The sequence below is a fragment of the Raphanus sativus genome, chromosome 7 (assembly GCF_000801105.2).
Source record: "Raphanus sativus cultivar WK10039 chromosome 7, ASM80110v3, whole genome shotgun sequence".
In the NCBI taxonomy this organism is placed as follows: domain Eukaryota; kingdom Viridiplantae; phylum Streptophyta; class Magnoliopsida; order Brassicales; family Brassicaceae; genus Raphanus; species Raphanus sativus.
The window spans coordinates 7,363,274-7,385,869 of NC_079517.1; the positions used below are offsets into that span (position 1 = coordinate 7,363,274).

The 22,596-nt window shown below is 34.6% G+C and overlaps 4 protein-coding genes across 4 annotated transcripts; 2 read left to right on the forward strand and 2 right to left on the reverse strand.

Moving 5' to 3' along the window:
• Positions 1 to 1,348: 1,348 nt before the first annotated feature.
• LOC108818052 (protein disulfide isomerase-like 1-4) lies at positions 1,349 to 4,490 on the forward strand. The gene is made up of 10 exons (XM_018590903.2): positions 1,349 to 2,032; positions 2,245 to 2,540; positions 2,645 to 2,763; positions 2,850 to 2,930; positions 3,085 to 3,171; positions 3,259 to 3,402; positions 3,492 to 3,572; positions 3,665 to 3,799; positions 3,898 to 3,954; positions 4,053 to 4,490. The coding sequence occupies exons 1-10, from the start codon at positions 1,434 to 1,436 to the stop codon at positions 4,260 to 4,262; spliced, it is 1,809 nt and encodes a 602-aa protein (XP_018446405.2). The 5' UTR covers positions 1,349 to 1,433; the 3' UTR covers positions 4,263 to 4,490.
• Positions 4,491 to 4,623: 133 nt separating this feature from the next.
• LOC108815090 (pumilio homolog 11-like) lies at positions 4,624 to 15,290 on the reverse strand. The gene is made up of 5 exons (XM_018587751.2): positions 14,304 to 15,290; positions 13,699 to 13,861; positions 13,451 to 13,614; positions 13,101 to 13,350; positions 4,624 to 4,918 (listed from the first exon to the last, which is right to left on the reverse strand). Exons 1-5 carry the CDS (start codon positions 15,173 to 15,175, stop codon positions 4,811 to 4,813), a joined length of 1,557 nt encoding a protein of 518 aa, XP_018443253.1. The 5' UTR covers positions 15,176 to 15,290; the 3' UTR covers positions 4,624 to 4,810.
• On the reverse strand, positions 8,090 to 10,894 carry LOC108814993 (glycerol-3-phosphate acyltransferase 9). The gene is made up of 12 exons (XM_018587649.2): positions 10,737 to 10,894; positions 10,577 to 10,634; positions 10,379 to 10,497; positions 10,123 to 10,222; positions 9,848 to 9,943; positions 9,664 to 9,760; positions 9,440 to 9,527; positions 9,271 to 9,367; positions 9,106 to 9,191; positions 8,790 to 8,909; positions 8,585 to 8,683; positions 8,090 to 8,328 (listed from the first exon to the last, which is right to left on the reverse strand). The coding sequence occupies exons 1-12, from the start codon at positions 10,841 to 10,843 to the stop codon at positions 8,280 to 8,282; spliced, it is 1,116 nt and encodes a 371-aa protein (XP_018443151.1). The 5' UTR covers positions 10,844 to 10,894; the 3' UTR covers positions 8,090 to 8,279.
• Positions 15,291 to 20,283: 4,993 nt separating the features above from the next.
• LOC108816811 (putative defensin-like protein 274) lies at positions 20,284 to 20,791 on the forward strand. The gene is made up of 2 exons (XM_018589376.2): positions 20,284 to 20,356; positions 20,539 to 20,791. The coding sequence occupies exons 1-2, from the start codon at positions 20,284 to 20,286 to the stop codon at positions 20,697 to 20,699; spliced, it is 234 nt and encodes a 77-aa protein (XP_018444878.1). The 3' UTR covers positions 20,700 to 20,791.
• Positions 20,792 to 22,596: the final 1,805 nt, after the last annotated feature.

Here is a 22,596-nt window from a genome sequence, read left to right on the forward strand (position 1 = left end):
AAATATAAAATTTTGAAGATAAATATCAAACTCAAAATGATAATATTTTGAATTTTGCAAAAGATAGAATCATAGATAATAAAGAATAAATTTTTGAAATGACCATGAAAAAATAAACTATATATATTGTAAAAATTAAAGCAATATAATATTTTGAAATCTTAACTAAAAATTAAAAGAAAACTTAATATCATAACATCCAAAATATTCTATATCAATAAAATTTACTAAACTAATATGATAGATGCTACTACGTAAAATAATAATATTATTTAAACAATATATTTTTTTACTTATACATCCCGTAATTATAATATATGTTAAAGTATATTTTTAACACACAACATGTAAATATAAATTATCTTAAATATTATTTATTTTCTATAATATAAATAAATAAAATTTAAAAATATATTGTAGCAAAGCATATAAATTAAAAAAACATATATTGAAAAAGGTTATCTATTTGATTATTTTATATTGTATGTAACTTGAAAATATATTAATAAGTAATAAAAATTAATAACAAAGTAAAATGTAATAACGTTCAAAAAAATATAAAAAAATATTATAGAATTACACAATATATAATACAAAAATAGAAAATATATATATATATATATATATATATATATATATATATTTGTAATAATATCAAATACATTTATATTAAAATCTAGTTTGTATTAAATAGGGGTAAAGATGGAGCTCCAAACTTACCAATTACCATTTTTTATTTTACCAAAAGAATAATTGCCATCTTTTAGGGGGATGTATTCAATTTAGCATTTGATGTGATTTGATTTTTAATGGAGTTTTAGATGATTTTAATAAGTTGCAGAGATTTAGGTGATTTTTGTTAAACTACTCTAGAATATCACCTAAAACAATGAGATTTGAGTTTTATTTTTTTTAACTAAGAAACTCCACCCAAACACCCCAAAATCACCTCAAAACTTTAAAATCCCACAACTTAAAATATTTTCAGTAACAGTGAATTTCAGAGTACTTTACGAAATGTCAAGTTCAATAACAGTGTATTTTAAATGAGTTTTTAAAATGCATGTTTGAATAACAGTGGATTTGTCATTTTAATACAAATCACCTGAAACTCTCGGTTGAATACATCCCTCTTATAGATTTTAACTATTTTGAGCTTTAAAAGAATTGCCGAAAAAACCATATTCAATGTCGTATACTTAAAACTGAAATAAAATTTAATTGGTGTCAGAGACAATAATAGTTTGGATTCAGTTCCTATATTTTGGTGAACTCATTTAATTAGCTCGTATCTCAAACCGACGACGTACAAGTCAAATCCAGCAAACGACGTCGTACAAGTCAACTAAGTATTGTAGTAATCGTCAGATCTCAACAACATCGATCCCTGTCTGATCTCGATCACACAGCAATTTCAGACAGTCGCACTAGAAATGGCTTTCCGCGTTTTCCTCCTCCTCTCTCTCCTCACCGCTCTCCTCGTTTTCTCCGCCGTTTCTCCTTCTCTCGCCACCTCCGACAACGTCGACGATGAAGATCTCAGCTTCCTCGAAGACCCCAAAGAAGAATCCGACCACCCCACCAATCCACTTCCCTCCACCGACTCCGAGCTCGACGAGTTCAACGAAGGAGAAGAAGAAGATCCGGAGATGTACGGCGACGAAGACGAAGACGAAGGAGGAGAAGATCTCTCCGATCTAGGCAATCCGGACTCAGATCCGTTCCCGGCGGCGGCGGCGGAAGTCGACGAGAAAGACGTGGTGGTCATCAAAGAGCGCAACTTCACGGACGTGATCGAGAAGAACCAGTACGTCATGGTCGAGTTCTACGCTCCCTGGTGCGGTCACTGCCAGTCTCTTGCTCCCGAGTACGCTGCGGCCGCGACTGAGCTTAAAGGAGACGGCGTCGTTTTGGCTAAGATCGATGCCACGGAGGAGAACGAGCTCGCTCATCAGTATAGTGTTCAGGGCTTCCCCACCATACTGTTCTTCGTGGATGGAGAGCACAAGCCTTACAATGGAGGCAGGACCAAGTAAGTCAACTCTCCATTTTTTTGTAACTAAAGTTCAAACCTTTATTGTGAATTGTATTCAAAGTTCAAACCTTTATTGTGATCTCTATTGAAAGTTGAAACCTTTAGTGTGAATTGTATTGAAAGTTCAAATCTTTATTTGTGAATTGTATTGAAAGTTCAAACCTTTTAGTGTCAACTGTATTGAAAGTTCAAACCTTTTGTGATGACAGAGAAACGATAGTGACGTGGGTGAAGAAGAAGATAGGTCCTGGTGTGTATAATCTAACCACATTAGATGATGCTGAGAAAGTGTTGACTTCTGGGAACAAAGTGGTGTTGGGTTACTTGAACTCTTTGGTGGGTGTTGAGCACGATCAGCTTGCTGCTGCTTCCAAAGCTGAAGACGATGTGAACTTCTATCAGACAGTGAACCCTGATGTTGCCAAGATGTTCCACATCGATCCTGAGTCTAAACGGCCTGCTCTTGTTCTAGTTAAGAGGGAAGCAGAGAAGATTAGCCATTTTGGTTGGTTCTTTAAATCTTTTTTTTTTTTAATAACCTTTTGGTCTAGTGGTATTTGTTTATTTTGGCTCTGCTTATTGTGTGTTTGGGTTATTGTGAATCTGCAGATGGGGAGTTTGTTAAGTCTGATATAGCTAGTTTTGTGTCTGCCAACAAGCTTCCTTTGGTCTCTGTTTTCACCAGAGAGAGTGCACCCGAGATTTTCGAGAGTGCAATCAAGAAGCAGGTGTTTGTTTTTTTAGTGAGATTCTTCAATTCCAGAAGATGTCTTAGGCTTACTACTTACATGAATGTATATGTTCTCTTTTGCAGGTGTTGTTGTTTGTAACACAAAATGAATCAGAGAAGGTTCTTCCAGAGTTTGAAGAAGCAGCAAAATCATTTAAAGGAAAGGTACGAACATAGGCCTGCTGCCAGGTTTAATTCTGATGTATATTTGATATGCTTTGTTTTGCATCAAGACAAAAGCACATGAAACTGGCTATGTATATATCTTGGTAGGGTTACTTCTAAGAAGCCTTTGTTGTTTGTTTGTTTGTTGGAACAGCTCATCTTTGTATCTGTGGATCTGGATAATGAAGATTATGGGAAGCCAGTTGCTGAATATTTTGGTGTGTCTGGGAATGGTCCTAAAGTAAGTCCTTTCTTTTGTTTATATATCTAAGCTCAATAGAGTGTCACATCTTTCTTTGGCTAAATACTCGTCTCTCTCTGTGTGTAGCTTATTGCCTACACAGGAAATGAAGATCCTAAAAAACACTTCTTCGATGGTGAAATCAAGTCTGATAAAATCAAGGCATTCGGGGAAGAGTTCTTGAGCGACAAGCTAAAGCCTTTCTATAAGTCTGACCCTATTCCTGAAAAGGTAACAAAATGCCTGTCTCTGTCTTACCCATTCATTCCCCATCTTTGATTCTCTATTCATGTAAACGCTGGATTTAATGCCTCCTATAGAATGATGAAGATGTGAAAATCGTGGTTGGAGATAACTTTGATGACATTGTCCTGGACGAGTCCAAGGATGTTCTTCTGGAGGTACATTACTATTGTGTACCATAGTCTGTTTTATAAACCGAAATGGAATTCATGTTTTCTCATATTTATGTTTAATTTAATGCAAAACTTAGGTCTACGCACCATGGTGTGGCCATTGCCAAGCCCTAGAGCCAATGTATAACAAGCTTGCTAAACATTTACGAGACATTGACTCTCTTGTCATAGCCAAGATGGATGGAACAACCAATGAACATCCCAAGGCGAAGGTAGAGAATACTTTCTTTAATGAAATGCATTAAAAGCCCTTCTTTGTTCTACAGACTCGTGAGTTTTAATTTTTTTTTCAACTTAAAATTGTTTGCAGGCCGAAGGATTCCCTACAATTCTCTTCTTCCCTGCAGGAAACAAGACCGCAGAACCGGTAAGATCTGCTCTTCTCTGCCTGCATTAGGTTTTTGTCTTCGTAAACTCCCTCCTCTAAGACATAATTTGTCTTCTTTTTTGCTGTGTGTGGAGCAGATAACTGTAGATACAGACCGCACTGTGGTTGCATTCTACAAGTTTTTGAGGAAACACGCAACCATTCCGTTCAAACTGGAGAAACCTGCTGCATCAACTGAATCTACTAAACCTGCTGAGTCCACACCAAAAGTAGAAACTACTGAGACCAAAGGCAAACCTGATAGCACCACAAAGACTACCGAAAGTGACTCCAAGGACGAGTTGTGATCCGAAGCTTAAGAAGAGGATATATGAGTTATAGAAAACACTCTCCATAAGTTATGTTTGTCTGATCAGAATTGTTTAATCAATGATGGAGATTTTTGAGTTATTTTAGTGTTGAGAAAGACACTTGTACTCTTTTGATTTGTGGTTTTGAAGACCAACTTTTAAACTGTAACACAAGGAAATAAGTTAAGTAGCACAATAAGATTCAATAAAAATATTTCCGTATGATCTTAAAAGATTCAAACTGTTCATTGTAAAAGCTCAATTTCTTGTGGATCAAGACACTTAAAATAAATAGATTAGAGGGCAGGGAATGTTGCACTTCTTAGCGTTTCCAAACTCAGAGGAGCTCGTGGGTTGCGGTCAAGTATACAAACAAGATGCAAAAAAACATGACTCGTTAGATCAAGTTTCAATACAAGAAGATAAACAACATCCAAAAAAGACAGTGACAACAACAGGACTTTCTGTCTTGTATGGATGATATATAGAGAGTCAAGTCCTACGTCTTCAACAAAACAACAATACTTTTCTTGCATGAGGGGTTATCACTTCCTCAAGTGTCGGCTCTTGGAGAACATCCTCTTGCAATATGGATTCATCTTAAGGTTTCCAAATGTTCGTATTTTATTAACCAAGCTCGCCCGAACATAGCCCTACGCAGTCCAAAAAAGAATAGCAAGTTATGTTACACTCTGTTTCCGAGTGTATTTATAAAATATGATGATCACAACTGGGACTGAGAGTAGTAACCTTAGTTTTAGATAGAGCGGACTGGATAACGTGACCATTACTCACACATTTTCTAGGCTAGCTATTGAGTATCTTTTCATAATAATTATAAAAACGTTACCCAAAAGGGTCTTGAGCAAGGTGGAGAGAGTTTCTGGCTATTTCAGCAATGAGGTTCTCACGTTCCGCACCATCTGAGCATCTAACGCAGAGTTGCAGCACACAACATCCATATTTATGAGTTGCAATTGTGGCACAGAATCTCGTAGCACCCTCCAAGACGAACTGCACCCAAAAACAATATTTATTATTTAATGCTCTCACTCACCAAATTTCAAGAAGGCGAGGAGATTATGTTAAAACTTAAACGCTGCATTTAATTTTTTGGTTGACTCCTATAGAATGATGAAGATGTGAAAATCGTTGTTGGAGATAAGTTTGATGACATTGTCCTGGACGAGTCCAAGGATGTTCTTCTCGAGGTACACTACTATTGTGTACCATAGTCTGTTTTATAAACCGGTATGGAATTAAAGCAAAATGAGCCACGAGTTTGTTTTATCTAATGGAAGGTGCTTTATCGTTACATTCACTTCTCTTCCAATCTAGCAAGGAGGGACTCCGCGAAACTCTGTTGCCTGTGAAATCCAAAGAAACACAAATAAGCATCAATACAAAACAAGTACCAATGCCACCAGCAAGTACTAGGAATGATTCATAGAGCAGACAAATTGAGCCCTTAAAGTTGACGACGTAAAGCCACCACAAATAAACTCAGGCATGGTATGACTCTGAACTAATCAGCTAATAGACAACCATGGTACTGTAAATTCTTAAGAGATTCAACAGGACAATCAAAGCAGTAGATTTTCTATAAAGAAAAACACGTTGAACATAATTGCGTTCACTATGCTTGGTGGTCTTGAAAACTTCAAGTATCCATCCCAAGGGCCTTTTTTGAGGCACAATAATATCAATAGAAATCTTTCCGTGAAACGTTAAAGTTTCTAACTGATATACTGCAAAGCTGGATTTCATGTGGATCAAGACACTTCAAATCAATAGATTAGATGCAAAGCATGATTGAATTTTAGCAAAGACTTCTATACCTTGTATTGAGATTTGTTTTTACTGATTGTTCTGTTACAATCTTATTACTCATATCACTCTAAATTTAAGTAATGAAATAATCTTTTGATGTCTTGACAAAAAAAAAAGAAAAAAGAAATGATCTTTTGATGCTAAAAAATTGTTAAGTAATTCATACTAAAATAAGACAGCTACATATTTTGTATTCATATGTAATAAAAACATATATTCAAGAATGATATACAACAAAAATTTAGTAAGATGTACTAATTTTGTAAAATATTTTTTCTAGAATAGATATTTTTAAAAAAAATATTTTACAAAGATAGATGTTTTACCTGATGCAAAATGGTAAACTTTAAAAATTTAAAAATTAAAAATTAACCAAACGTCATCTTGTTAGTTGGGTGCATGTGCACCTGGTGGATCTCGGTTGGCTTGATCTCCCTTGCCTCTTGGGTTCTAGACTGTGACAGCTGGAACAGCATTGGAGTTGTGTTCTTCTTCAGTTGGTACTTCCAATTCACCAGTTCCATAAAACTCTTCCTGCAGAGAGAAGATTTCTTTGGAATTTACGGTTCCATCCTGAAAATCTTTCACGATCTTTATGATTCAACCCTCAGATAGTTATTGGGAATCACCAATCGTCTACACCCTCGGTATCATCAACAAAATAAAAAGTGAATTTTTGCTTTCGTGAAATTCAAATTCGACTAGAAAGATTAAATAAAATTTGTTCTTTCTTACTTGTTTATGGATAGATAATTCAAATAGAGATATAGATCTATAGAGAGTCTTGCATCGTTTTGTATTTCCTGAAAATTACCTGTTGTTGGATCAGATTCCAATCAATTTTGTATAAATTTTTAATGGAATAATTTTTTTTCTTTATTAATGACTATTAGAAGACAAAAAGAACAAAAAAAATAAATCTAACATGGAAATTATGATAATACGTGTATTTGATTTTGAAAGATTAATAAGTAAATATATATATATCTAATACTGATATACAACCTAATAGAAATATATAGAATAGTAACTACTATATATAAATAGAATAAAAAATAGGTAAAAGAAACCTCAAACTAAATAAATGGACGTATTAATGTTTTGAAAAGGGAAGATGATTGCTTTAATGAGCTGGTAAGTTTGGATTAAGAAATCTTTTGTTGCTGTTAAGTTGTAGAGAACTGATTATGTAATAGTTTCCAGGGTTAGTGTCAAACTGTGATGCTGAAAACTCTCAAGATCTAACTGATTCTGGAAATCCAAGGCCACAGAACAACATTCTAGTGATACTGCCGAAGAGAGTTTCAACAAATGGAAGAAACCGCAAGGGGTGATTATGCTCTTGAACATCATCTCTCACTGAAAAAGAGGCGCAAATTGCTTCTAGAAGCTACTTTAATATTTTGAGCTTATACTGTCACAGGCACTCGCTAGGGTTAACTTTTGTCTAATGGTTATGATACTTGTTGTTGCAGGATAATACTAAAGATTGCCATGAAACCGATCTTTCCAAAATAAAAGCTGGAGAATTCATGCAAAGCTTCATCTTCTGAGGCCAGATTCAGCGGGCTTTCTAGAGAAAATTGATTCTTTCCTCTATAAGAAAGTTAGTATAGGTTCAGAGCTTAGTAGAGAGTTCATGAGAATGATATTCCGGTTGCTAACAAAAGGTCTTTTGAGTTGTCGCCTGAAGCCAGTCCAATAGAGAGATTACGAACACTCTCCATTAAGTAGCAACTGTTATGCAGAGGAACTGTGTAAAAAGAGTCAAAAAGGAATCCACGTCCTTTGAACGTGAGTGAGAGGTACAGTTGAATCAAGAAAAGTGTTCGTCTTTAGATCATTGCGTCATGGAGAATGTTACCTCAGAGAGAGAGAGCAAGTAGAGAGGTGGAAATACATGATGAAGATGAGCTAGATTTTGTGAATTTGATCTCCCGCTTGACTCGATGAGATAGACCACATGAAACTAATTGATAGGTTAAAGCTTCAAAGATTGAATCTTTCTTTAATGAATGTATTAAATTCTTAGCCTTTCCAAACTCGGAAGAGCTCGTGAATAAGACCGGTTGTAGTCTTACAAAAAAATTCATATTGAAAGATTCACAAAACGTAGAGAAACTAAAGCAAAAATAAGCCACGAAGTTTGTTTTATCTAAACGGAAAGGTGCTTTATCGTTACATTCACTTCTCTTCCAATCTAGCAAGGAGGGACTCCGCAAAACTCTGTTGCCTGTGAATCCAAAAAAACAAATAAGCATCAATACAAAACAAGTACGAATGCAAACTCCAAGTACTAGGAAGGATTCATAGATCAGAACAATTGAGCCCTTAAAGTGACGTAAAGCCACCACAAATGAACTCAGGTAAGGTATGACTCTGAACTAATCAGCTAATAGACAACCATGGTACTGTAAATTCTTAAGAGATTCCACAGGATAAAATCAAAGCAGTAGATTTTCTAGAAAGAGAAAACACGTAGAACATACTTGCGTTCACTATGCTTGGAGCTTGGTCTTGAATACTTCAAGTATCCATCCCAAGGGACCTTTTTGAGGCCTGCCCGAAGAGATATCATGTCTCTCACCCTGTGACAAGTAGATAAAAGTTTAATCTCACAAATGTTATGCTAGGTTTTGTATTTCTAGTACGAAACTTATCTATTATAGAAGGCATAAGAGAAGAATGTCCTACCTCTCTGCAAACTCAATTGCTGTTTCACCAGGCCTTATAGTTTGGGGTTCCAAGTACCACACTTCACACACAACTGCCCATGAAGTCATGAGTTGCAGCAAGTGCATCGTGAATGATTGTCTGCAAAGACAGACAATGCAACACCTTTTTGTTAACAAGACAAAGAGATGGCCCTAAAATATTCTGCTGTTTTTGCACCAGAACAACACTTCTTTCAATCGCAACTATGCATTATAAAAGTGAAACAATACTCGTATAATCTATCTGTTAGAGATGCTTCTCAAAAATACACTAGAAATCCAAAAATTGTCCTTACTTTCTGCTGTTCCAGAAGGCGTCAACAAAAATCTTGTTGTATTTGATTGCGATTGGACATACAGTGCAGCCCAATTCAAAAGCACCCTGAATATTGCCATGAAGCGAATCATAAACTATAGTATAGAGGGCAAAATACATAAACAGCTTAGGTTCTTCAAAATACCTTCTTAAACATCACGGTATAATTATTATTTACACACGTCCCTTCGGGAAATATGAGAAGAGGATTATTGTCAGCTCCTTGGACATGGTCCCTTAACCTGAATTAATGTGATCAATATAAGTCGACTCCATAATAATCAGAATATAAAAGAGATAAGAATCATGCATACTTTCTCGCTACAATTTCACGATCCTTTGCCTCGGAACGATTGAACCAGATACATCCTACACTCTCTAATATTGTGCTCTGCAGAAGCCCTTCATTTTCAAAAGCAACAAAAGTCAATATTGGCTTTAACAAACAAAAAAAAGCACGAAAGGAATCACTAGTCACAAGCCTAGTAAAAACAGAGCAATCATCATAAAGCACACTTCAAAAACCCCTGAGACGTACCAACCCAACCAGGATGCTTCTGCATTATAACAGCAAATGCGGTCATCTGCTCCAAGACGATGAAATCAATCATTGAGGTATGGTTGGCAACATAGACCTGTTTAACCACACTCACATATGAAGCATATGTATACAAGGAGATAGAGACAAAGTTGAAGAGTAAAAGGAAGGAAGGAAGAATGACCTGTTTAGGACGAATGCTAGGGCGTGGGCCATGATATTTGACAACTCCTGTCCATGAACCGACAAAAAAGCTGCAAATCATTTCCACCAAGACCCTCTGGTAATATACATTAAAAGACAGTACCGAGTTGAACATCAAGAGCTCCAAAAGGGAGGAATATATGAGCATAATACAAGAAATTTATCCCGACTTAAAAAAACATCATCTTCCTGAATTCTAGATGTAATAATATAATAACAAAAATAAAAGCGAGAAACATAAAAAGGCAACTCCACCTCTATATTTTTCCTCAACCTGTCTTGACCTTTGAGCAGCGAATGTACGGGGATGAATGTTGAAAGGAAAATAAACCACCCAAAAGCTAAAGTGAGGCACCTGCACGTTTTTTTTTAAATGAACCGCTCAGTCCAAACACATGGCTCTGCATAATCTTAAAAACTTTTTTTTAAAACAAGAAAGAACCCAACACTCCATACAGAAGGAAAGCACACGGTTCCTAGAGAATCGAAGTGTATTACAATATACAAGTACCTCAAGGGAAAGAGAATGCAGTATCTAACAACCACCCCAAAGCACCATAGAGGAAACAGGTAAATGTTCCAGTTCCAAGGCTCTGGTGGATTCGACTTGAAACATCTTGTGAATGAGTCCTGCAAACAAAACATATATATAAGCTCTCAATCCTTTTGCTCATTATAAAAAAAAAACAAAAAAAAAAACAAATCTAACATCAACGATGGCACCAGCAGCTTCAGTGAGAGTCGGTGAGATGTCGATCAAATCAATCCTTCAAAAATCAAAAGACAAAAGAGGCATTGCTACGGATTCAAATCACATTTTAAATTCCAATAGATTTTCTGACATGCGGAGGGAGAGAGAATGAATTTACAGGCGGAGCTTGCCGCGAGGTTCATGGATGGACGAGCCGGAAGGAAGATAATCTTCGATGTTAAGCTCCGATCTCGACGTCACCAGCTTCCCCGCCGTACTGCTCATTGTTCCGTGCACTTTCCGATCGCCCGCCGGGTGAATGAATTGGTTGTGGTGGTGAAACGAAGCACAATACCACATTGGGGATGCAGCAGGCCAGGCTCATTAGTGTAAAAGGCCCAACCCAATTAGAATCGATAATCTTTTAGCTCGAGTATAGTAAAATTAATTTTGGAGTTGCATTTGGTTAGAATAAAATCCAATTTGATTATAGAATTCTTTCTATTTTACAGAAAAAAAAAATGTAGAAATAGATTAACTAGACATGATATCATATCATTCAGTCTATTTTCTGTTTTTCTTTATCACTAACAGTTACATTTCTTCTTTCGTGGAGTTGTCTATAATTAGTTTGAAGTCAACCAATGAAAGAAACAGATTTAAGTACGCGTCAAAATAATATTACAAAGTGGTCACTTGCATGAACTACTCTAATTATACGTTCCATCGTTTTCACGTACTTCTCCCTGTTGAATATTTACTATTGCTCACAATCCAATATTAAATACTTTTGCAAATATCATAACCGTTGACCGTTTGGTGCCAAAGCAATATCTCAAGGGGGTCACTCAGATGAACTTTAAGTAGAAAATGAACAACATCACTACCTTCATCTCTTGTTTCCCTCCGTATCTAGTTGCTATACGTTGACAGAGAATTTTGTGTTCATTTTTATTACATCTCAAATTTGGTTTGATATGCATGCTAATATCTTTGATCAGTCTCAGGACAGTGGCAGCCTTGACCCGAACCCGAAGTAGTGAAAAGTTTGTACTTTTTAAATATTTATTTTATTTTTAATAAAGAAATATTTTTTATTTTAAAATAATTATATTTTTATAAATAAATAATTCCAAATAAATTTTACAAAAATCATTGTTCATTAATGATAATTTAATATATTCAAGTTTAATGAATACTAGATTTTAATCTGTCCTTTAAATTACGGGTATATTTTTAAAAAAAAAAATTCAGAAAATTTTAATTTTTTATATTTTTGTAGTCATATTTGTTTTTAATTTTAATTGAATTTGATATGGTAATCATTTAAATAAATGAAATACATAGTTGGAGATAAATTTATCAATATCTTATGTTCATGTTTTAATAGAATTGATTTTGTGATTTATACAAGAGCTTTTTTGTTGCTATCTTTCAATATTTCTGCATTCAAAATTTTAAAATTTATGATAAAAACTGATGGAAAAACAAAATTTCTTTGAAAATTAAAGCATACATTTGAGTATAACCTGAATCTGAATCAAAACCAAACGGTGGCAAACCAACTAAAATATAATTGGGTTTAAATTTGATTACCATAAAATAAAATGAAAGACAAAAGAGACTATTAGTTTTATCTTGAGGATTCAAAAGGATATGCTTAATCAAAAAGGCCACGGAAGAGCCTGCCCAGTTTACACAATTCAAGTGGCACGCATACGGCATACGTCACGTGTTTTGCCTAAAAAAGAAGTATGTTGCCCTGCGTTCTAGAGCTCGGTTTTGGCATAAAAGGAAACGCAGGGAGACAAGTTTCAGAGGCTGGTGAGGACTAAGGAGAGACGAGTTGTGTACTTTGATTAACAAGTTTTGGATGGTAGTTTTGTAATGTTTTTTTTTTGGTCAAAAAGTTTGAAGCATGAACTCTGTAAAATCTCTCAAACTGTTTATATATTTTAGTTAACTACATGTTAAACTAAAAAGATACCAAAACTACATCAAACCGAACAAACCCAAATTATGGATAATTTGTCTTTTGATTTCATTGTTGCGATAACCCGGTTAAATTGAAAACCGAAGATACCAAACCAAACCTAATCATACAAACCGTCTAAATCTCCATCTCATTCTAGTATTTCAAAAACACAATTGGAGTCAGGAGAGGAAAAGGTTAAACCACATAAAAACATGACTCGTTAGATCAGTTTTAGTACTGTAGTAGAAGATGAACAACATCCAAAAAGAGAAGGACAACAAAAGGGACCGTCTTGTATGGATCATAGAGTCAGTCCTACATCTTCACCAAAAGAACAACACTTTTCTTGCATGAGGGATTGAGGGGTTATCACTTCCTAAAGTGGCGGCTCTTGGAGAATATTCTCTTGCAATATGGATTCGAGCTAAGGTTTCCAAATCTTCGTACCTTATCCACCAAGCTCGCCCGAACATTGCCCTACGCCAGTCCAAAAAGCAGTTTATGCTATGTAACTGAGTGTATGTTATAAAAATATGATGATCACAGGACAAGACTGAGAGTAAAAACCTTAGTTTTAGATAGAGCTGACTGGATAACGTAATTAGCAAAAGGGTCCTGAAGAAGACGCTCGAAGTGTGGATCAGAGATGAGCTCGTGGACAATCTGGGATCTACTCTCTGGATAGTGTCTAATACATTTCTCCACTACATGACTACCAAACTTCTGTGTAGCCAATCTCACGTAGTTCCCTTTTAACTCAAACATTACACTTACTCCTCCCAAGTTCTGCTCTATTATGTATTGCAGCACATAGTTCCTGCGATCAAAAAGAAAGGTATAAAGTTGAAGATGTGACCGACCATTACTCACACACACTAGTATGAGTATCTTTTTCATAATTAGTATAAAAACGTTACCCGAAAGGGTCTTGAGCAAGGTGGAGAGCGTTTCTGGCTATTTCAGCAACGAGGTTCTCACGTTCCGCACCATCTGAGTGTTTAACGCAGAGTTGCAGCACACAACATCCATATTTATGAGTTGCAATTGTGGCACAGAACCTCGTAGCACCCTCCAAAACGAACTGCACCCAAAAACAATATTTATTATTTAATGCTCTCACTCATCAAATTTCAAGAGGGCGATTGAGATTATTTTAAAAAGAAACCTTGTTATCTTCAGGGGCAAGGAATTTTAAGCAACTTTGAATAACATGATTTCCATTTACATCTCTAACCAGAGAGAGCAAACCAGGTTTAAGAGCTAATTTAACCAGATTGATTTCTGTCTTTGTTCTTACTGTCTCAATCAGCTTCTGCACCACTCTTGTCCTGCTCATTAATAAAAAAAAAGGTTTCAGCTTTTATCTTAATCCGTCAAAACCGAAGATTTCCAAAAAACATGAATCATCAAGTCAAAGTCCATGAACTTGAAATGTTGTTTTTTTGTCAAAGGTCTCTGATTTGTCTCAAATCAGTAAAAGCAATTCATCTTTTTCTACCAACAAGTGCTGACAAAATTACTCAAAAGATCTCAATTTTTTTTTTCCTTTTCCATAAACATCATAGGAATTTTTCTTTCACGAAAACCAAGAAAAATCCACAAAGATGCAACGCAGCTTCACGTTTATTATGAAATAACAACTTTTTTAAAAAAAGAAAAAATCAAATATTCTGAAACATTAAATGATCTGATACTTATTTGTCCTGTTAAAATAGTATTACTATGTAAGTATTAATTAATTAATTAATAAATTTTGAAGCAAAAGCTTACCCATAACTGTGGAGGGAGATTTCGATAAGCAAGCCAGGTGTGGATGTCAACTTGATGAGGATTTGTGTTCTCTGCTGTTGGTTGCAGACTTTGATAAGCTTTTGTATGAGAAAGTTCCCAAACTGATCCATTCCAAGTTCGACTACATCATTTATCAATCCTCTGAATATAATAAGAAAGCTTCCAGCTTCTTCTTCTTCTTCTTCTTCAATCAGTTTCTGTAAAAAACGACAACCCATCTGATCTTTTGCCATTAAGTAGACAGATCCATAGATTCCAATCATGGACGCAAGATCTGGACACAAAGCTTCTTCCTTCATGCATTTGGCAGAACCCTCACGTCGTTGTCGAGAACCTCCTCCTCTCAAGAAGTAATCTCTTTTCGTGTCCTCTGTAAAGCCGCCTATGTGGTTGCTAGGGTAGTCTTCCCGAGCAAGCAATCTAAGCAACCGACTGTCGCCATGATGAGAGCTCCTCCTCTGCATTAGACGAGCGTGAGGATGATGAGAAGAAGCTTCCGGAAACGAACCACCACCAAGCCTCACATGCTGGTCGAATCCGTGAAGAAAAGGAAGATGGGATCCGGTGAAAAAACTCCTTTCTTCTTCTTCATCGGAGATAACCATTTTACTGAGACTCTTCTGACACAAACCGACAAGATCAATATCAGCTCTTCTTGCTGTGTTCAGGTTTCTGCGAGACTGTAATGGGTTTGAAATCGGCGTCAAGCGAAGTCCGGCAATTCCGAAACCCACATCAGGGGGGAGAAGATGATGAATGTCACTACTACTGTACCAAGTTGTTCTTCCTCTCAAATCATCATCAGGTGAAAACTCAAAACCTTCCATGAACTTCTTTTTCTCTTTAAACATCAGGGAGAGGCAGGAGTCAAATCTTTAGTTTTATACACAACACAAGCACAAAGGATGTGACTTGTGGTGGGGGAGTATGTAAGAAGATAACAAAAAGAACAAAGCAAAGAAAAGAAGAAGGTCTGTTTTCTTTTTCTGTTTTCTTCTGTAATTAATTCTCTGTGTTGTTAAAAAATATGTTGGGACTTACAAAGAAGGGAGATATGATACGTTTGAGGAGGGTACGGAGAGAAAGGCTGTTCTCTTTTGTTTTTTGTCGTATGGTTTAAGAGAGAGAGACGGCGTCTTGATACTACACTTGAAAAGAAAAAAGTTGAAGATAGATAAAAAAAAGAGAATAAAATATATTTTGTAAACAATATATAAAGATCACTCATCGTTTCTTATTTATAGATTTAAGTTTGTCTATGACTTCTGCTATATATTTCTTCCTACTTGTTGTTTCAGAAATATGCACACAAATTAAGAAAACATTTAATTATTTACATTTCCTAAGCATAAAATTATTACATCTATTTTTTAGAGAAAAAATCATCATTACATCTACTTATAATTCAACCAATAATAAAATAGACTGAATAATATCATTGGTTATATAATTTTAATTGTTAATAAAATTTTATTTTGAAAATTTAAATTCCTATTCTATTTGAAACAGAAATATTATCTAAAACATCAAGTCTTCGAAAATTCTCACGTCCAGTTTTACAGTAGAGATGAAATTGATATGACTATATATTATTTATTCCATCTTATCTTACAGCTGTAAGCATAGAGACTAAAAAAATATTTAATTTTTTATATTTTCAAAGTAAAATCATCATTAGCTATCTATCCATTTATAGTCTGACCAAAAGTAAAAATGTAAAATATAACATTAATTGTTAATAAATTCTACTTGAAAAAGTTAAATCGTTGCTTCATTTGGAACACATATTATTCTCAAAAATATCCACAGAAGCACATTTTAACCTCCATAATAAAAGCTGGCTCTCGTATTCTTTCTCAAGACAAGCTCGGTCACATTATTAACCTCCACAGGAAGTCATCTCAGAGAGTCCGTTTATCAGGGCGAGGCCACGTAACAAGGTAACAAGGTCGCAAGGACGAGGTCACAAAACCGAACTCGCTCATTGAACATCAATTAATAGCACTGCGATCTGGGCCAAATAAGCACACTCGTATCTTTGGAACGAAGGCCAACCACCTCACAAAAATCCACTTTATTCTCTAACGAAGTCGTTCCCGTTCCCGCAAGTTAACTCACCTAATCTGACGTGTCAAAATCAACGAACAAACATATTCCTTTAAAAGCGACGTTTCCGAGCACGACTTCTCCGAACAGCCGCCATACACTCAGACCTCAACGTGGAGACTTCTCCGAGCTCGACCTCAACGCGGCGTCTCCGAGCTCGCCATCAACGTGGCGTCTCCAAGCTTGACAACAACGCAGCGTCTCCGAGCTTGTCATCAAGATTCAAGGCGGCGTCTTCGAACTAAACCTCAAAGCGCTGCGGCGAACTCGCCGTTGACATCAACGCGGCGTCTCCTGAACTCTCCATATCAACCTGACTAGGGATGTCAATTGTACATGATGTCCATTGGTTACCCATGTCCAAACCCATTTGGACTAAACCAAATTAGACCAACAAATAAAGATGTCCAATTGGGTTTAACCAATTAGATCCAAATCCAACGAGCTTAATCTAAATAGACATGGGCGGCCAAATAATACAAAAATCATAAGATTTTATTTTGAGGAAAAAATCAAGTTTTCCCTCGAAAACCGTAAATCGGAATTTTTTAACAGAACCGTAAGTTGAGTTTTCCCGTCAAAAACATAAAATTGAGATTTCCTGCCAAAATCTTAAAATCGAGTTTTAGAGTTTTCCCGTCAAAACTGTAAATCGAGTTTTCCCACCAAAACCGTAAAATCGAATTTTCCCGCCAAAACCGTAAAATCGAGTTTTCCCGCCAAAACCGTAAAATCGAGTTTTTCCGTCAAAACCGTAAAATCGAGTTTTTCTGTCAAAACCGTAAAATCGAGTTTTTCCGTCAAAACTGTAAATCGAGTTTTCCCGCCAAAACCGTTAAATTGAGATTTCCCGCCAAAATCGTAAAATCGAGTTTTCCCTCCAAAACCGTGAAATCGAGTTTTTTTTCCAAAACCGTAAAATTGAGATTTCTCACCAAAATCATAAAATCGAATTTTTGAGTTTTCCCGTCAAAACAGTAAAATCGAATTTTCCCGCCAAAACCGTAAAATCGAGTTTTCTCGCCAAAATCGTATATGTGCTTTTGAATTAATTAGAAAAACAATGAAATTATGTTTTTTTTCTTTTTTTTTTGTTAAAAATGATATTTTCGATGTTAAAGCAGAAATTGTATTTGGACTTTACGGAATGCCCATTTGGAATGGACCAATTTAGTCTGGACAATTTGGTCTGGTATAATTTGAGATTAAAAAAATAATGTCCATTTGGACTGGTGTGTCCATTTGGACAGCCCAAATAGACTTGGACAGCCCAATTAACACCTCTAAACCTAACGTTTCCGTTCTCGTTAACAATTGCTCCACCTCTGCGCTGACTCTTATTACAATATTCGCGGAGCATCACGAATAGATAGCATAATATCATTAATAATACTGTATAATATTAATTGTTAATGAATTCCACCTTAGGAATAAAATTCGTTTTTTAATTTTGAACAAAAAAATATTTTCAAAAACATATACAATCAAAAGAGAATACCCACTTATTTATTATCATTTACCACAACCTATATGCCATCCGAAGGAGATTCGTCAAGCCTCTTCAGTTCCTTAGCGAGCTGCTTGATAATACTGTGTGGTAAGTTCTCGTTACTTGCATGAGCAATAAAAAACACCATAAAAAAAGGAAACAAATCAGAACATGCAAAATTTAAAGGCATTTCACGAAGTTTCAAAGTAAGCACAACTCTATTTCTAAGCAAGAAATAAATAAGCAGAGAAAGAGAATTACGATGGAGAATAATAAGTGCAAAAGGGCCCTCCACTTCTTCTCCTCAGGGTCAGATAATCTTGCAGAAGTTAGCACCAATGTGATGAAATCCTTTTCATGTCTTCAAGACTCAAATGCGATCAAACTGAACCAAATGCCACACATACAAACAAAAGGGTTAACGCTTGGCTTCCTTAGGTTTATGGTAATAATCATAGCACTGTCTTTCTTTACATGGCGACACTCAGTGATCTGTTTAATTATTTTTGGTGACATGAACATCGTCAGAGCTTTAGAATAGAGACTTTTATATATTGGAGATGTTTGATAGCACATTATAATAGTCTGAAAGAAAGAAACTTTGGAAAAACTCTTAACTATTTTTTTCAGGGTGTAAATGTTACTTTTTGGTCTAAACTCTTAGAAATGCTACTTCTTTAGCTTAAATTATTCTATTTGATTTTTTCCGAACAATTTCTGAGTTAAAGAAAATTATTTTGATGTCATATATTCACTGTTTGTTATTTGTGGTCATTAGAGATTGGCTCATGCTATCACCAAGGTCTATGCTGAACTTTTTGAAGAGATGTTTCGCAAGCTTTATGCCGCAGAACCAACACAAGTTGGTCCAGTGGTGATTACTTGAGGGAGCTTCGGCCCCAATACGGGAAGCCACCTGGGTTCGATTCGTGTTGGCCACCTGCCTTGTGGAGTTTCCGTCCACAAGTACCCGGGTTGCAGGCCTCCAGGAGATTAGTCGGTTGACAGTCAGAAAAGCATGTGCGGATTACAGGCTCTCGGGCAAACGGAAACCACCTGTCGGATTACGGGTCGCCGGATATCCCTGGTTTAAAAAAAAAAAAAAAGCTTTATGCCGCAGTGGTTTAGATAAGCAAAGTTTCGACATCCTATTATTTTAGTGTTTATCTCTATAAATATAGCAGTAATGTGCGGCACAGCACACTTGTGTCTATAACATACACATTCAATCATCCGTTAATAAATTGTTTGGCTGTAAGTTATGTTAACATTCGTCTTGTTTACAAATCTACAGGTTTCATAAAAAGTAGGTTTCGTCTTTACTTTATTGAATACTCCATACGTTTGATTGATATTAAATGTCGTTTTATACTTGTATACACAGATTAAGAAATCATTTAATTTTGTATATTTTTTATATAAAAATATCATTATTCATACACTTACTCATATTTCAAACAAATAAAAAATATACTAAAAAATAAAATTAATAAATTATATCTAGAAATGCTAAAACAACACTTATTTTACGAAGAAATTTTTTTTATACACCAACACTTAATATAAAACAAAAATAGTATGATTTAATTGTGTTTAATACTCCTTCTATTCTTTATTAGATAACTTTTAGAGTTATGCACATACATTAGTTTTCTTACGTTTTTTATACAAAAACATCATTAACTATTCACCTAACCACAAATCTACCAATAACAAAATAGGTTTCATAATATAAATGGTCAAATAACAATAAAAATTTATAATCTTATATTGAAAATTAAAAACGTCATCAATTTTGAATATATTTTTTTCTGAAGTATTAAAAACAGAGGGAATAGTATAGAACTCGTACATTATATAAACATTAACAAATTATTATAAGAGAATACAATAGTGATTAGTGTGTAACGTGTAATCTGATACTGTCAAGTTTGATCTTAGGGACTAAGTGATCATAGAGATTGTGATGGTCTTCTTTCTCTACTTTAAATTACCCTCAAATATGTCTTACTATTAAAAAGAATCATATGTTGTATAATTTGCCAGGAAAATGAAAGGAAAGCTAAAAGAATTTGACTTGAGTAAAAAGTTAAAGTTACTCTCTCTACCTTCCATTCTTTCTCATCCTCACCAAATTTAGATGTAAAAAACGAAAGCTGGTTCTATTTTGATGATGTTTATTTTCGTCTACTGCTACATTAACCATAAATTATCTTGACTAAAATAGAAAGAAAGAAAAGTGAAAATTTACTATCTTTAAAACTAACTATAGATATAAAACCACAAAAGTCGATCATAATTTTCCAAACACAAGATTTCGAGTTGAACACTTACTACAAAAGAAAACAAAACTGCAAAAAAAAAATGGAGTCATCAAGATTTCAACTTGTTGCCCTTTTCGTCATCTTCTCTCTCGTTATTTCTGCCAAATCTCAAGGTGTCTAACAATTACCATGAATCTTTATTAGGTTTACATTCAAAGATGTTTATTTCTGCTTCTACAAAACGTTTTCTATACAAAAGGTTTTGTCATTTGTTCAATAACAATAACATGTATAGTATTGTGTCATGGTCACAAACCTAAGCATTTTTCTTGAATTCAACTGAAAAAAAAAACAGGAGATGATATATTGGAGGGACCGTGCCGCTTGAGGGGAACGTGCAAACAGGACAGCGACTGTGACGTTCATTGCCATCGAAAGACCGACCCTCCAGGCATGGGCGGCCACTGCATCTTGGCTAGACCCGCTGGTCCCGTTTGCTGCTGCCTTTTTGATTAATCCGATATCATTTTTAATTCTTTATCCATGATCAATATTTTTAGCAATAGACAAAAGTCCCCTGATCAAATAAGTTCTTAATTTATTTACGTCCCAACTCCCAATAAAGCGAAGAATAAATCTACTTCTATAACAGAAATTCTCTATTTTAGAAAAAAATACAGACATAGATTAGAGATGGTCTTATAAAGTTTCTCTTTTCTAGAGTTAAAATTAGAGAAATACATTGGAGATCAGTCTTATAATTTGATTTTTTTTCTTATATTTTGGTTTTTTTTTCTTTTTGTTTACCGCACAGACAATTGTATCATGTCATGGTAGTATTTTTTTCGATTGTAAGAGAATGGCTATTATTAGTGAACAATTAAATATTTTTTTCTTTTGTTGTTAATTCCATCATAGGCAATAAGAAAAGGAAAGATCAGTTTATTCTGCAAAGCTAGCAACTTCTGCTAACTTGCTGTGTTGTATTACTAAATACTACTCCATGTTAACGAAAAATAAAAACTAAATACTACTCCATATGTCTTCTAACAGATTAAGAAAATGATGTGATTTTGGGTTCGTTTATGAAATACTAGATATGGAAGACAATCAAATTTAATCAACTCATGAAGTTATCTAATATATCCAACCTTTTTTATGAAGTTCAAGCTCAATAAAGATCAAAATCAAGTGATTTTTTTGATATTTAAATAAAGTGACAAAATAAAAATTAAATAGATGGAAAACTTTTCTCTTGCATGCAATAAATATTTGTCTCAGGAACTTTTTTTCTCCTTCATGAACTGTTTTGTGATTTCTCTCTCTCATTTGTGATTTCCAAAACTAATAAAGTTAGATACTCCCTCCATTTTTATATAAATATCACTTTGACATTTTTCACATGGAATTATATGTAAGTTGTTACTCCCTCCGTTTCATATTAAGTGTCGTTTTAGAGAATTTTTTTCGTTGCAAAATAAGTGTCGTTTTAGAGTTTCAATGCAAAATTTATTAACTTTATTCTCCATTCTATTTTTCTATTGGTTGAATTGTATCGGTAATGATGTTTTTATATTGAAAATATGCAAAATTAAATGCTTTCTTAATCCGTGTGCACAAGTCTAAAACGACACTTATAATGAAACAGAGGAAGTATTAGTTATTCTTCTCTAACTAATACTTCATCCGTTCCTGAAAGTAAAATTTTCTAGAATTTTCACGTTTATTAAGAATTTAATAAGTATTTACATTTTAGTTTACTATTTATTTTTCTATACAAGTTCTAATAACTATTTACCAATCAAATTTAATCAATTCAAATACTCACAATTAATTAATGTTTCTTAAAAGTATACAAAATTACCTTAAAAATATAGAAAATCTATCTTTGTGAAACAAAAATAAAATCTAAAAATCTTATTTTCGGGAACGGAAGGAATAATATTTTAAATATATAAAATTATTTATAAAATCAATGTATTTGCAATTAATTTTTAACTCAAAATAAATATAATTTGCATTGAAATTATAAAGTGACAATTTTTGTAGAACAAAAAAAATGTTAGAATGACACTTATTATAAAAAGTAAAAGTTAATTGTCTCAAATTTCAACTGTATTCAATCATGATGTACATAAGATAAAATTCCATTCGCATATGGAGTCCCAACTGTATTCAATCAGGTAGAATAGCATCTTACTTTATAGTATCGATCATTTTACATTGTAGTCTGAGAGAAGTCCTATTCACTTACCACAACCTAGATGCCACCTGGAGGTGATTCGTCAAGACTCTTCAGTTCCTTAGCGAGCTGCTTGATAATATTGTGCGGTACCTTCTCGTTACTTGCCTGAGCACTAAGAAACACCATAAAAAGGAGACAATCAGAACAGTGAACTTTAAAGGCATTTCA

What these genes read in the sequence shown, in the direction of transcription:
- LOC108818052 (XM_018590903.2), top strand. Translation starts at nt 1,434, where the DNA reads ATGGCTTTCCGCGTTTTCCTCCTCCTCTCTCTCCTCACCGCTCTCCTC. An exon ending in AGAGTGCAATCAAGAAGCAG is followed by an intron (nt 2,764 to 2,849) that starts GTGTTTGTTTTT and finishes TCTCTTTTGCAG; the next exon opens with GTGTTGTTGTTTGTAACACA. An exon ending in CCAAGGATGTTCTTCTGGAG is followed by an intron (nt 3,573 to 3,664) that starts GTACATTACTAT and finishes TGCAAAACTTAG; the next exon opens with GTCTACGCACCATGGTGTGG.
- LOC108814993 (XM_018587649.2), bottom strand. Translation starts at nt 10,843, where the DNA reads ATGAGCAGTACGGCGGGGAAGCTGGTGACGTCGAGATCGGAGCTTAAC. An exon ending in CCTCGCGGCAAGCTCCGCCT is followed by an intron (nt 10,635 to 10,736) that starts GTAAATTCATTC and finishes TGATTTTTGAAG; the next exon opens with GATTGATTTGATCGACATCT. An exon ending in CTAGCATTCGTCCTAAACAG is followed by an intron (nt 9,761 to 9,847) that starts GTCATTCTTCCT and finishes GTGGTTAAACAG; the next exon opens with GTCTATGTTGCCAACCATAC.
- LOC108815090 (XM_018587751.2), bottom strand. Translation starts at nt 15,175, where the DNA reads ATGTTTAAAGAGAAAAAGAAGTTCATGGAAGGTTTTGAGTTTTCACCT. An exon ending in CTTGCTCAAGACCCTTTCGG is followed by an intron (nt 13,351 to 13,450) that starts GTAACGTTTTTA and finishes TTTTGATCGCAG; the next exon opens with GAACTATGTGCTGCAATACA. An exon ending in CAGCTCTATCTAAAACTAAG is followed by an intron (nt 4,919 to 13,100) that starts GTTTTTACTCTC and finishes TGGACTGCGTAG; the next exon opens with GGCTATGTTCGGGCGAGCTT.
- LOC108816811 (XM_018589376.2), top strand. Translation starts at nt 20,284, where the DNA reads ATGGAGTCATCAAGATTTCAACTTGTTGCCCTTTTCGTCATCTTCTCT. An exon ending in TATTTCTGCCAAATCTCAAG is followed by an intron (nt 20,357 to 20,538) that starts GTGTCTAACAAT and finishes AAAAAAAAACAG; the next exon opens with GAGATGATATATTGGAGGGA.